Consider the following 16,090-nt stretch of genomic DNA (forward strand, 5'->3'; position numbering starts at 1 on the left):
ATAAGTTTTTATGTTTTTTTATTAAATTTTTTTATTATATTATTTTATTATTACATCTGAGCATGTTTTTCATTCTTTATTTTAATTACTTTTACAAATTTTCTTCATTTTTTTACTTTAATTTTAATCTTTAAACAACTTCTATTTATGTTTATTTTCCTTCTCTTTTTTGTACTTTAATTAATAACCTTACATATAATTACTTTATAATATGGAAACTTCACTGGTCCATTAGAGTTAAGTCTAACTGTATAAAATATAAAACTATGTAACTATACTGTATATTTCCTAAATAAAAGAAAATAAATAAAAAAAAATAATATCCAGAGAATAATATGTTAAAAAAGTAAGAGAATCTTGTAACAAAAAACTCCTTCAGAGACGTGCAAAATGTCAATGTCCAAAGTAATATTGTTCAACATAGAGATAGCCCTTCCAACAGGCATAGTGATGTCACACTAGTCGACATACGATACAAGACTTGATATATCTCTTTTATTTTTTTGAATTATGAAATTGTACTTTTTGTAATCTTCAAATTGACATTTTCACTTTGGATTAGGAAAGTTAAATTTGTATAACTATGCTGGATTTTAATAATAAAATAAAATATTTATCCTTGCTATAAGGAAGAATCTTCACTGGCAGCAGACAACTGTGATAAGGTTAGGTCACAAGTGAATCTACAAACATACCTAAACTCCAAACTCGAAGGAACATGGCTGACGCCATTTTTATGTATAAAACTTTGAATAATGTATACTATGTGGAAATCTGTTATTAGTTCTGAGTTTATACACTATATCTGTTTGTTTACTAAAAATATGTATGTAGAACTGTTGATTTCCCAAATAAAATAAAATAAATAAATAAATAACATGATAGATTGCCCTAAGATTCTATCACTTATTAATTTTAGAGTCCCAGTAACGCAGACCAGAAACCAATCTCTTATTAAAATTGCTAAATGTTCCACTAAATCTTTTCAAAATTCATTTGTAAATAGAACCTGCAATATGTGTAATCAGAAATTCAATTGTATTGATATTAACAACATATCTTTAACTTCCTTTAAAAATGAAATTTCCAAAAATGATTTAAGTTATGATGTTGCGCCTTGAATCCACAGCCTATATTATGCGGGTTATGTGCAGTTCTGTATGTAGGCACATTATAAATGTACACTGTATGATCAACTATAGTTGTATTATATATTGTAATGTGCAACTCTGTATGACCAATATTCAAAAGTAGATATATTTTGAATAATAGTATTACATTTACATTTCTGGTAATATTATAAGTTTTGTATGATTAGTTATTTTATGTTATGTATAATTTTTAAGTGACAACATTTACAATAACAATATTATGTTGAAGCCTCTAATTGGACTTTATGATTTGTATTTATGGTATAATTGTATCTTATAAATTTATAAACGTCTCTTGGCTTTCCAATGAAATAAAATAAATAAATAAAATAAACAAAATAATGAGAGATATTGCAATTAAGCGTGGAGTGAGACAAGGCTGCATATTATCGCCCTTACTTTTTAACTTATACTCGGACAAGATATTTAAGAATGCTCTCTCTGATGTCAGCAAGGGAATAAGAACTAACGGCGAAATTATCAACAACATCAGATATGCTGATGATACCGTTATCCTGGCTGACAACGCATGTGTCCTTCGGGAACTTCTTAGTAAAATTGACGAAGCTGGTATACATCAATGTGGCCAAAACAAAGATGATGGTTTTTAGCCGAAACCCTCACAATAATGCTGTATTGCGAATAAAAGGTCAAACAATCGAGAGAGTGACTAACTTTTAATACCTCGGCAGTCAAATCACTTATCTGGATCCGGATAGGGAAATTAGATGCAGAATGGAGATAGCACGATCAGCATTCACTGGCATGAAATCATTCTTCTGCAGTGATAGTCTTAATTTAAAACTGAGACAGAGAATGGTCAAGTGCTACGAGTGGTCAATACTGCTCTACAGGGTTGAAACATGGACTCTCAAGGTGAACTCCATGAACTGATTAGAGGCTTTTAAAATGTGGCTTCACCGGAGAATGCTGAGAATTCCGTGGACAGATTAGTGACCAACGTGGAGATGTTGAGATGAGCCAGCGCTGAAAAAGAACTACTGTCCTCAATAAAACAGGAAAAACTCGCATATCTGGGCCATATCATGTGCGGAAGCAAATATGCGCTTCTACAGCTAATCATGATGGGGAAGATCGAGGGAAAGCGTGGAGTTGGAAGGCGACAGATGTCCTGGCTGAGAAACATCCGCGAATGGACGGGAGTGCGCGGGGTCGAGGCGCTGTTCCAGTTGGCGCAGGACCGGAATGCCTACTGTAGAGTGATCGTCGACGTCGGGGAGACCTGATATGGCACAGAAAGAAGAAGATAAGGAAGAGAAAGGAGATGTTTCTTCAGACGCGATTTAAACAGAGATACTGTAGTGACATCTTTGATAGTGGACAGAAGATGATTCCACAGTGGAGCCGCATTGACATTTTCCTAATATTTAACACACAGAGCAGTCAGGGGCGAACCGTGTATAGAAGCGATTATGCGCAGCTTACCATTATGTTTGACTCACCATAATAATGTTTTATTGTAAATTTATTTACAGAAAAACAAATAAATAATTAACATTTATTTTAAATCATTTCCACCGTTTGTATATTTATCATAATACAAATATAAATTTTAATAAAGCGCGCCCAGCGCCTGCGGTGAGCCAAGAAACTAGCCAATTATTCCAACTTTTTTTTTTTTCATACAAATAAGTGTACTATATTTTGAATGTCTTAACCCCAGTGCGGGTTTTTTCTCCTAGATTAAACTTGCAGATTACACAAATTATTTCAAGATTCTTCATTTGGAAAACAGTATTTCAAACATTTTTCCTTAAGGACTATTTTTCTTTGAGATGGTACTTTTGACATGAGACCATAATTACTTTCATGCGTCATATTGCACGACATATAGCGCTCCACGCGGCCGTTTTAAGCACTATTAATTACTAGAACAATGCGGCCAGTTGACATTTCAATTGAATACCTAATATCGACTGAATTTATAGTGGTATTTTTTTATTTATTTTTTAACGAATTATATATTAAAGTAATGGATAATATATCTTTATAATATAGTATATTATGAAGTTACATAGTTTGAGTTGATTTCATGGATGAGAGCTGTTGTATCACACAGAACCACAGAAAAATATCAATTTATAGTATATATTACTTACATTATATTATGTACCTTCTATGTAGGTATAAATATATGATATTTTTTTATAGCTTCCCTGTAAATAAAATCACCATTCGCCAGCAGTTTACATCCGCCTGTTCACCACTGGACACAGACAGGGTATGATGATGATGTGAAATATCTGGCAGAATGGTGGGCAAGAAGAATGAAGCCAGAATTTTACCTGAGAACACCTGCAGAGGGAAATGACATCGAGATAGGAGAGAATTCGCAGCAACAGCTCTTTGGGCAACTTCTTATTTATAAGGCAGTCATCGTCACCTAGAAACTTGGACAGCTGAAATCAAGAGAAAAAATTGCTTAATTAAGTCATTATTTCAATTTTATTTAGTTGTGTTTTATTTTATTAGTGCCTGTATAAGAAATTGTTTTTACCATCGTTAGAATGGACTGCACAAGTCCGTCAAATAAATAAATAAGAATAATTACATCGCCCAACTTCAACCAACTGTATTGAAAAAAAAAGTATGACGCTATTCTGGCAAGTGACTTTAAGCCATGGTGCGCTTAGTTTGAATTCCAAAATGGTATAACTCTTGCTAGAAAACTTCTTAATTGAGGAAAAAAAGAAGTTTTTTAATGAAACCTAATTTCATGCCAATACTGTTTAAATTAGATAAAATACCTACTAATCAATGAAAAGTCTTTTTCCAAACTAATGGCAGTCAAGCCAACGTTCGGGCAGGACAACGTCGGTCGGGTCCGCTAATATCGTATATAATGCAAAAAAATAGATTTTAAACTTTAGCCCTTTATTTAGGTTCTTATTTTTATTTGACAATGTATTAAATTACCAGTCTGGCCTGTGATCAGACAGGGAGAGGGGTGGGGGTGGGGAGTTCAAACAAGCAGGCTGTGCACCTTAAATCAGAGATTCTCAAACAGAGTGAAAATCTCTAATTTCAAGAAATATTGAAAAAAAACGGTTTTATTGAATAACTGCATTTGAAAAACGGTATTTTTTGTTATATTTTCTGATTAAAAGGTACGATTTTCAGATTCGGTTCGAAAACCGGGCAAGTTTTTACAACGAAAAATTGCCAGTTTACATTACTACAAAAAACATACCCATACAATCAAGTACATTTTTACCATTATTATTAATTTTTAAATTGCAAAATTACCTTCGTTTTTCAAAACAACTCCGATAAACTTGTTGAATAAATAGCTAAACTACGACTTATAATAAATGCAACAAGTTTTCATAGCAAAAATAACGTCAATTTTCAAAATTATGACGTTTTTTTACAATTACGAACGAATTTTTGTTGCAAAATTACGTAATTTCTACGAATTTTTATTCGTTACGAAGTTACGACCTTCCTACGATTTTTCATTAGGAAATTATGACGATTTTTCACAATTCTAAAGAATTTTCGTTACAAAATTACGCCCCTCTTACAAATTTTCATTACGAAATTATGGCGATTTATTGCAATTCCAACGAATGTTCGTTATAAAATTACGTAATTTCTACGAATTTTCATTCTTTACAAAATTACGCCCTTCCTACGATTTTTCATTAGAAAATTATGACGATTTTTCACAATTCTAAAGAATTTTTGTTACAAAATTACGTCCCACCTACGAATTTTCATTACGAAATTATGGCGTTTTTAATAAATTGTAGTCAATTCTAACGAATTTTCGTTATAGATTTTTCATTAGGAAATTATGGCGATTTATTACAATTCCAGTGAATTTTCGTTACAAAATTACGTAATTTCTACGAACTTTCATTACGAAATTCTGACTATTTTCAAAATTCCAACTCATTTTCGTTAAAAAATTACGTCCATCCTACGAATATCTGTTACAAAATTACGTCCTGCTTACAAATTTCCATTACGATATTATGACAATTTTTCACAATTCCAACTCATCTTCGTTACAAAATTACGTCCTTCCTACTAATTTTTATTACGAATTTATGACAAATTTTCGTTACGAAATTAGTACTTTTTACAAATTTTCATTACGAACTTATGTAATTTTTCTGAAATGCTAACGAATTTTCGTTGTAAAATTATGTCCTTCCGACGAATTCTCATTACAAAATCAGAAGGATTTGTCACAATTCCAATTAATTTTCATTACAGAATTATGACGATTTTGCAAAAACTCCAACGAATTTTCAATAGCCGATCAAGACTATTTTTCCCAATTCCCACGAGTTTGCATTACAAAATTACGGGAATTTTTATTACGAAAATCACTACAAAACAAAATGCGAGGATATTCAAAAATCACAACTTATCTTTGCTAACACGTAAAACCACTAAAATAAAAGAATGTTTTTTTTTTGTTATTTGTGAGGATTTAAATAGCTCAATTTTCAATTTATTTCAACAGAGAGGGAAAACATTTTTGAGAAGAAAATATGTAAGTTATAATATGGAATTTACAGGGCTTAACGTAACATTCACCATTCTGCCCATGTTTGAACATCCACATTTCCTCAACTCTTCCATCTGTTGACTTTTGTGAAGTAAGAGCTGAAACCTTTATCACGTGGGTGAGATTCATCCGGCTGAACCAAATCACCTACATGGGCAGAATGGTGAATGTTACACAGTGTGTAAAGTGGCCACTTAAACCAGCCAATGACAGGTCATAAGCCCTGTAAATGCCTAGACTTCCATATTCCATTCACAAAAATGTTTTCCCTCTCTGTTGAAATAAATTTAAATATGAACAACAACAAAGGAAATCCAGCCAGTTTGCAAGCATTTGGACATAATCAAACATAGCTCAATTTTAGTTCAAATCACCTCCTTTTTAAAACACTTTTTTTCCTTTTAATGATTTACTTTATTATCAATATTTTGGGGCAATTTGAAATTGGAATCATTAAATGGGCGTGGCGTCAATTTGTGGCAGAGTGGAATCCGAACGCAATCCGTGAGCCAGCGACACCACCCCGGACCACAACGCGGTTCTAGATCAATCGAAACTGAGAATAACAGGTAAGAATTGCGAAAGCAGTTAATAGCGCGCACCACAGTTTCGGCAGCACCGGGCGGTCGTTGAACGGCGGGACGTCGCGACGGGCTTTACTAATGCGAGCGGGCGCGTTCACCGCTAGGCTAGGGGCGGGGGTGAGGCCGGTCGCGGGGCGCCGCACGGGGGTAGCCCGAGGCAGAAAAGTGACAAAGGACGAATACGTACAAAAAGCTATTTTTTTTTGTGTCAATAAACGAGTTACTAAAAAAATAAAATTTAATGCAGTTTTTACACTTGTTCAAAAAGTTTCCATTATAATTTATTTTTAAAAGTCGCCACCAGGGTAAAATTTTCGATAAAATTTTAAACAAAAAGTCAGTTGCACATATTTTGTCAAAAGCGTAATGAGGAACTTCAGCCCTACGGGAAATTGGATACAAAAAATGCTTTCTTGCGCGTGGTAAAAATTAGAGCATTAAATTGTGCGGCAAAGTTTCTTGAAAATGTACAAAAAAATATATACGTATTTTAATAAAAACGAACTACTTTGAACGTCACTAGTTCATATGAATCAACCAACGATAAGAGAGCTGTGGAAGATTTCCGGTTCACTAACCGTCGACGGACCAATCGGCAGAACTGACCGAGAAGAAGCGGAAGAGAACTTGAGACGTCCCGCGCGGAGTAACGGAGGCTGCGATTAAAAACGCTATCTTCATCGGAACGTATCGAGACGGTATTTTTATTTATTTATTTATTATACGGCACAAGTGCCTTTTAGAATATAACAATATAATGAGTTAGTAAGATATACAAAAAATAAACGGTGACGGTGCCACGACAGAAGAACTACTATGAAGATAGAACTATGGGGAGTGTAGTACCAAAACTATTTAATTTAATACCTGTTAAAAACCGTGAGGAAAAAATGTAAAAACATTTTTTAAAATTGTCAAAAACTTATTAAAAACAGGAAGTGAAACTTAAGTGTGCACAATATATTATAATCTTAATTTATTATTAAACTATGTACTTATCTTTTATAAATTAAAAAATACATATAATGTAACCCGCAGACAAGCTTCGGCTTTGCGGGAGTAAAAATACAACTATGTATGTTACTTATTTGTTAAAATAAATCAAACTTAAAATAAAAAAAACAATATTAAAACATGGATATAAAAAGAAAAATATACCTATATATATTTATAACATGTATGTATGTCAGCATACAAAAGATATAAAAAGTCGGTATATTATGACCATAAAATGAGTTAACACCAGATCGTTAGCATAAGTAGCTGTTGCAAATAATTCGTTAATCGTTACTTTAGAACATCATAAGATATTTATGTACGAAAATGTGTATATTTGTATGAAAATTTAAAATATCTTCATCGGTTACCTATAATGAGGAATTCCACTGTTTTCTATTTTTTTTTCTTTCTATTAGCGTACTATTTAACTATGCAAAAATATATTTATATATATTTTTATGCGTTATTTACAAAAATGATTTTTTAAAGTTACATTTATCAAATACCGCGCCAAATGACTGTAATCAGTGTGTCACTTTTCAGTAGTGACGTCATAAAACGGTTGGCGTTCTTACTTTCACTGACCGCGGTAAGTTGTATTTCTCCAGCCAATGACAAAACTGACAAGAATCTATTGAATATTGCTTTGATTACTTCATTTAGTTGATCGTAATTTGCTCATTTCTATGTTATGGTTGTTTTTACGAACGTTTCTATTTAGAAAAACCTAGAAAGTTGACATAATCTCTGGTTGAAATGTCAACAAAGTATTATTTGCCGAATTTCTATACTCTTTTTTTTCTATGGTCAAAACATTCCTTACAAGGTGCGGGGGCTTTAAAGCGGAAACCGGAAATACTACACGTAGATATAAGGAGTGACGTCATTATTTGCGATTTTAAAATGAATACTATTTTTAACATTTAAAAAAAAAATTGAGTGCGTTTTTGAGATATTTCATGCTACTCCAAAATTTTTAAATATTCACGTGTACACGAAAACATTAAAAAAAATTAATTCCGGGTTGGGCTGGAATTCCTCATTGAACATGTTTAGAAAAAAAAATGGAAAAATATTCTATTTTTCAAACAGAAAACTTATTTTTACTTTGTAGATAAAATTGAAGATAAATTTGAACTTCCGATTAGAATACGTATCCAAAATTACAAAACTTTAAAAAATCATGGCGCTGACAATACGACACGTAAATTATTATTTTTTAAATTTAGGCTTGGTTTAATTTATTTATTTGACACTTTATATGCATATACAATAAATATACATATAAGGGCGGGCATATTGCCTTAAGGCAATCTTCCTACCTACCCAAACCGTTCAGTTTGAGAAAATTATAAATACATGGACATATTGAATCTTACAATTTCATACAAACATTAAAAGCAATGATTGACAAAAATAAAAATATATAAAACAAAATTAACACTATACTATGAAGAGAGGAGAGGGGATGGAAAGGAAAGAAGAAGGATAGAGGAACAATTCAAATATTTAGATAGTGACATTTCAATCTTGACTTAAATGTAAATGAAGAAGGCGTCTTTAACATTAGTGGGTAGATTATTCCACAATCGAGCGGCTACTACTGTGAAAGGGGAGGCAAGAAAATTAGAGCGATGACAGGGTATTAAAAGGGTTCTCTCGTTACTAGAACGAAGAGATAGTCCGTGTTGTGAAAGATGTTGGAAGAGCTCTCTCAGATAAACAGGCGAAGTGGGATTATTTAAAATATTGTGAAGAAGTGATAGAATGTGAATGTTTCTTCTACGCCTGATACTGAGCCAGTGTAGTTGCGTGCGATACTCAGTTATGTGGTCAAATTTGCGAAGATTAAAGATATAACGAATACAAATATTCTGCAATCTTTAGGCATAGAATTAAGAACAGTCCAGAAACCGCATACGCACACCAAACAGAAGGTGACTCAACTACTCATAAATGCGTAGTTTTACGTTTTGATCCATTAGTTTCTTTGAAGACGTCGCTCAGTACGCAACTCCTGATTTGTATTCAACTATGCCGCGTTGTGTCCTTTTAAAGTGTAAAAATACTGCTGGGATCTTAAAAAAACAGGATGGGATCACATTTCATGCGTAATTAGCAAATGAATGGATATGTAGCAAATACATTCTTTAAAAATTAAATTACTTTTCCATCTGTCAGATTGTTGAAGAAAACAAAACGGAGATTGCATTAGTGTTGCTAGGGTAGTAACATTTTTTACACTACTTTGCCCATCTAATGAGAGAACTAATAAAAATTGGACCTCGGATTAAAAAACTCTGTCGTAGACATTTGACCGACATTATCTTTAAAACATCAAATATTATTTAACATGATATAAAAATATCCATTTTATGTAAAATAACATTTGTTTTATATTTTAAGTTCGAAGTTCATTAATTCAATAACTCTTATTTAATGACCCTTTACTTATCTACTCTGTTGTGTCAATCATTATTTCCGCGTGCACAATGAAATTTTAGAGAAATTAACAGATTGCTTTTTTAAACTTTACATTTATGTTATGATAATATTTTTCCCATCGTGCAACATTACGCGGCGACATCACAAATGCGCGCGGTGAAAGTACGCCTGATACTGAGCCAGTGTAGTTGCGTGCGATACTCGGTTATGTGGTCAAATTTAATAGTTTAATAATTTAATTTAATAATTTAATAGTCCTTTAACAAATAAAAAATATTTTTAAAACTTCCTCATTATAATGGTGGGCCTTTCACGGACATGGCCATTCCCCCTCATGACCATATTGCAAACACAAATGGTGGCCAAAACTGAATTTACTCGCATCACAATAGCACGTGTCCATTATAATAATTTTATAAATTTAATAACGCAATAATTGAATAACCGCAGAGTGTGCGGACCAACTACTGCTACACAAAATTATGGCAGGATTAGTTGACTGTACATAATTACTCAGTTTAACCTTTCTTTTACTGTGTCAAAAACATCCGCGCGTTGCGGTGCTGTGTTATTACACGTGCAAAAAATGAGAGATTTAAATCGGAAAAATAGGCAATATGGAAATATCACGTACTACGAATACCGATGAAAATATATGAAATGGATTTAAAATAATTAATTGTATTTTCAAAATCAATAAAGTCACTAGAAAAACGCGACATGTTTGAAATTCTTATTTATATCGAAGTTATGTAATTTTTTATTAAAATTTTTGCATCCATATTTCTTTTTTCCAAAAATTTATGTTACTTTTTGGTTGTTTTTGCTTTTAATGGTTAAAACATGTAATAACAATTAAATGAGATTAATTTAATTACCACGATTCACTAAAATCTAAAAATTTCTTACTTATATATATATAGTTGGATAATTTATATAGGGCCATTTTTGTGAAAATCACCTCAAGATAACTTACTTATAAGAGATAGACCCCCTTTTAAAGGTTTTTGTAGATATTTTTTTTTTCATATGTAAACGGCCGGTCACTTGAGCCCGGGACACACAGTATCTGTATTAGTATACCTGAGACCCGAAGGGCCGATTTAATAACGCCAAGAGGGCCTATTCATTAAGACCCGCGGGGCAGATTGAATGAGGCCGAGGCGGCATGTAACAATCAAAAAAGTTTTGGATATTTAAAAAATGTAAATATTTGCTATTTTATTATATTATATTTAACAAAATTTTGAGACCATTCTTAATTAACTTTCTTGTGCTAGATACATATGTTACATTATCATTCCATGTCCGCTCCCTAGTTGGAGCATATGGTGTCCACAAAGAGCCTCAGCGCATCTCCGTCGGCTGCCAGCTTCTGTTCATCTTCTCAAGTCAGGTTCACGTCCCGTAATTCTGACATAAACTTCCGACGAGCAGTCAGCGGCGGACGTCCAGGACGCCGAGAACCCGATGTCTTGTAAAGTAGGCAAGCGTGTTAAGGCTCTCAGAAGGCATCCGGAGTCCGTTCTCTTATTACTTAGTTCCTCACAAAGTCAAATCACCGCACGCACACCCAAGATTCTTCTGAGACACCTATTCTCAAAACACAGAATTTCGCTGTTTTGGGCTCTAGTGAGGTGACACGATTCGCATCCGTAGAGGAGAACAGGTGTTATGCAGGCGCTGTATACGCGGCATTTGGTTTTCACCCGCGTACTGAGAACTCTTTACCACTCCTTGGTGTGAAGAAGACTCGAGAGTGGCTCGATGATTTGGGAGCCACATGAACTGAAGTACTCTCTCATGATAGAGAAAATCCAAAAGAAGTTTCTGAGATATCTCAACACGAGAGAGTGCGGGTATTATCCTCGGCTCTACCCGGCCGAGTTTCTCCAAGGTATGCTCGGCTACAACGGTTTAGAGACTAGAAGGGATGTGTATTTGACTACACATTTTTATCGATTGCTGCGCGGTATGGTCGATAATTCTCAGATTATGATGAGCATTGGTTTGTATTTTCCTGATAATTACCTAAGACAGCGTCAGCATAGATTGTTTCATATTCCGATATACAGGAGCACCCTGCCGTTGGAAGGGCTACCGCTATGCTGAACAACATCGCTATGGCTGTTGATCTGTTCCATGTATCCGAAGGGGTTTTCCGGAGCAGGATTCTCCCACGATTATGACAAGAGTATCTTTATGTATTTTTTATATTTGTATAATATATGTACGTCTTAAATTTTAGTTTGTAATGTATGTATTGTTTTTAATAAATGAATTGAATTCACTGAGTAAATACCTAAATAATAAGGCCCTAATTTCATTATATTATACGTCTGTTACAAGCCAATTGGAATACGCATCTCAGATATGGAATCCCCAGTATGCCATATATATAACAAGAATAGAAAATATTCTAAACAAATTTATAAAGTACCTAAAATACAAAACCGGTATTTCTTATGTATCAACTCTCACTGCCTCCACCTACCATGGAATCACTTCTCTAAAATACCGCAGAGTGTGTGCGGACCGACTACTGCTTCACAAAATTATGACAGGAATAGTTGACTGTACAGAACTACTTAGTTTAATAACAATACATGTGCCAGCCAGGATTTGTAGACGGTACCACCTGTTTCATGTACCAATAAGTAAAACATCGTATGTTAAAAATGTTTTTTTCGCATGACTTTTTCAGTGTACAATACAAAATTTAAAGACATAGACTAGACAAACATCACTTGTCTACTAAGTTACAAATGCATTATGTAACTTAGTAGACATTATAATAATAAATATGTACATCTCCCTTCCCCTCCTTATCCTCTCTTCAAGCATCCTTGTCCTAATCCCACTCAATTTACAATAACTAACTGTTCTTTAAAAAAAAAAACTTTGATTATTGAGTACGAGTACATAAAAATAAAAATTTTATATGTATAAAATATATTTTCTTTACTAACTCTGTATGCTTTGTGGAAATCTGTTATTGGTTCCGAGTTTATACACTATACAGGTTGTTCTTAAAACCCTGTCACATCCGAAACCACGATGATCAGTATAGGCAAGAAGACATTTTAGCATATTTAAACAAATATTTAGAACGAAGAAAATTAAAAAATATATAATATAAACAAATGGTTGCTTACTTCTGCAGGGGAGAAGCGAGGGGGGCGCGGCCGTGCGGTTGACAGTGTGTCAGACCCCCCCTCCTCGTTTGTCCCCTGCAGAAGTAAGCAACCATTTGCTTTTTTGATATTTTATTTTTTTAAATTTTATTTGTTCTAAAAAAATATTTTAATGTGCCAATATGTCTTCTTACTCATACTGATCATCGTGGTTTCGGATGTGACAGGGTTTAATGAACACCCTGTATCTGTTTGTTTACTATAAATATGCACGTAAAACTGCATTCGCATAGCAAATAGACAAGTTATTTCCTTACTAACTGCATCTCAATTTTCGCAAATATTGCGTTGCGTGTGAGCAGATTTTGGTTATTTTTATTTTCAAATTAGAGCCCATAAATGGGACACAAGTTGTGGTGTAGCGGGATTCGAACCTCGGACCTGCCGATCCGGAGCCCGCGACACTACCCCGGGACCACAGCCCGTCTAGACTTCCACATCCCTCGTTGGGCAAATTTGAGATTACCTAATTTTTAGTCATGCCATCGGTACAACGTCGCTCCGCGAGGTGATTTTGTCCGATAAACAGAGGCACGATGACCTTGGGTGCGGAGTCAAGGTGAGACCGGTTGAATGACACCGTACAAACGCGTGCACTTTTTTGTATTGCGCCATCAATATTTACGAGATAATTTGCTATTATAATATTTTTACACAGTTCCGTGTGTGAAAACAACTTGGCCCCGGACGAGTGCTTTGGATTAGATAAATACTCTCAGGTAAAAATAATAGCTATGTCAAAAATAAAATATGCTGTATTATGCAACTACTATGGGGAACCAAATATTGTTTTCAATGTTTAAAATATATATTTAAGAACCAAAATTTATTTATGAGTAATTCAAATAGATCAAGTCAAAGAAGGAATCGTGTGTTAGAAATACGAGTACCACATTGTAAAACGAGACTATTAACATAATGCGTGTTGTCTGGAACTCTAGTCTTTACTCGGTCAAAACGAAATGCCGATTATTTAACTCTTGTATAATGCCAGTTCTCCTATATGGGTGCGAATCTTAGCATCTTAACAAAGCTCAGAACACCAAACTTCTGAGTTTTGAGAGTAAGTGCTTAAGAAGAATATTAGGTATAAGGTGGTTCGATTTTATAACTAACATTGAAGTCCGAGAACGGACGCAGCAGCCTCCTATAACGAGCGTCTTGGGGATGCGGCGGTGGACCTGGCTTGGACACGTGCTGCGCATGCCTCAGGAGAACCTAAACCCTAGTTGCCTCTTCTTCAAACCTGCGGGATCACGCCGTCCTGGAAGGCCGTCAATGACGATCTTTAGACTTTATTCGGCGGAATTAAGGGGCGCTGGATTGACATGGGAAGAAGCGAGAGTGATGGCTGGCGATAGGGTCTCCTGGAGGCAACTGGTGATGTCCACATGCTCCACTTAGGAGCGGATGTGCAAAAGAAGAAAAGAAAGAAGAAAAGAAAGAAGAAAACGAGGCTAGCACAGAGACATGCATATTTTATAGGCCCAAAAATTTTTAATTATTTTTTTACTGATAATATTTCATGGATCCCAAACTTTCAAAATTTTCCTTCTTTTAAAAAACACGCACTCTCCTGGATTCAAACTAAAGATATGAACTCTTTTTTTCTATTATTTTTTTTTGCCCTTTAATAATAAAAAAAAAGTTTATGTTATTTTTTATTTTCAATTTAAATTACAAAAAAAAATACCATATAATCTTCTACAGAATATTTTGTTTTCTCTTTCTTATGTTACACAAAAATATTATAACTGTCTGTTTATTATAGGAGCAAAAATTCATTAACATTTTCTTGTATACCCACGAACAGGCCATGCTTTGTGGGATTTTTTGTTTACTATTTTTACTATTAATATGTATTTCATTGCTATGTAATTATCGTTTATTTTTTTTATACTCTGTTTTACCTCTTATGTATATTGTAGAAAAACAAACAAAAAATAAATAAATAATAAAACTGGTCTAAAATGATGCAAAGCCACAGTAATCCTCGAATAGGAGAGTTTTAAGTGTTTTGTACAGGAAAACAATATCACTTCTTTGTTCGTAAATCTCTGCTGGTACAATTCTCGTAACTATAGAGTACTGTAGACCCTGGGTCATTTTAAATATTAGTTTTAGTCGAATGTCCCCATGACTTTATTTCATGTGTTTTAAACCGATTCAGTCTGCAGTGCTTCACTGTTAAGTTACCTTGATGACTTTTTTGTTCGCAGGACCCTTCTCCCACAATGGAGACTATAGCAGAGAATCCCAGTACCACCCGCAGCATCACAGCGCCCGCCACAGTGTTTTGTCACCACAACGACGTTCTTACGAGGTAACATCATTTTGCAAAAACGTTAGAGATGGAACAAATTGATCAATGTAAATTGATTGAATAAAAAATAATTCATTTGATGTTCATAAAAAAAGTATAAATGTCTTATTTTTTGGTGAATAATTGCCTGAAACACACTATAGCAGGCTTGTTTTTACGTTTTTATATCAATTTTCGGAAACAGAGTTTCATGTTTGCATGAAAAAACTGATAAAATCGATTTGATCGGTACATGATCAGTGATCAGTAATTTCCCATCACTATTGACATTAGAGTTTGGCAATTGTCATTTTAATCGCTATACAAATTTGGAGAAGTTCCTACAAAAGTCCACAGCTGAAATTCCCTCCCTTTCTCAAGAAAATGCAGACGCGTTAGCAAAGGAGGCGGTTCATTCCGAGATCCTGCCTATGGCAATTTTCTGCCACAAGGTGATATCGTTATGATGAAGGAAGAGAAACTTTGTACGTGGCAAGAATATTGAGTAGATTACAGGAAAATCTTGGTTCTCCGAAGTGATTCTGAACAAATTCAGACAGCCTCTATATTGGACACTGCTGCGATCATTCTGACGTGTTCAGAATCCACGTCCGGGATTCTCCCATGTGCGAATGTCAGCTTGAAGAGAAAAATACACACCACTTTATTTTGGATGCCCAATGAACGATTGTTATCCAAGATTCCTTTCAAACCTCTCCAATATATCAGAACTCTTCTGACCTCACCCAATAAACCTGTATGTAATGGAATAAAGTTGAAAATATGTTGTAGATAGTGTAATATTAGATGTAACTTATATATATAAATTACTAGCATAAAAAAACTGGCTAGATTAACCCAACAATGCCCAATGT

At 34.1% G+C, this 16,090-nt stretch overlaps 1 protein-coding gene across 1 annotated transcript in view; it reads right to left on the reverse strand.

Moving 5' to 3' along the window:
• LOC148284217 (uncharacterized) overlaps positions 1-16,090 on the reverse strand; it is a 40,309-nt gene that overhangs the window by 22,771 nt on the left and 1,448 nt on the right. Inside the window, exon 2 of the mRNA XM_088242459.1 lies at positions 3,458-3,571. Coding sequence (XP_088098585.1) covers positions 3,458-3,571 — 114 coding nt within the window. The remainder of the gene's footprint in view (positions 1-3,457; positions 3,572-16,090) is intronic.

Source organism: Micrasema longulum, unplaced genomic scaffold, assembly GCF_059751315.1.
Source record: "Micrasema longulum isolate JH-2025_06_02 unplaced genomic scaffold, ASM5975131v1 h1tg000140l, whole genome shotgun sequence".
NCBI lineage: Eukaryota > Metazoa > Arthropoda > Insecta > Trichoptera > Brachycentridae > Micrasema > Micrasema longulum.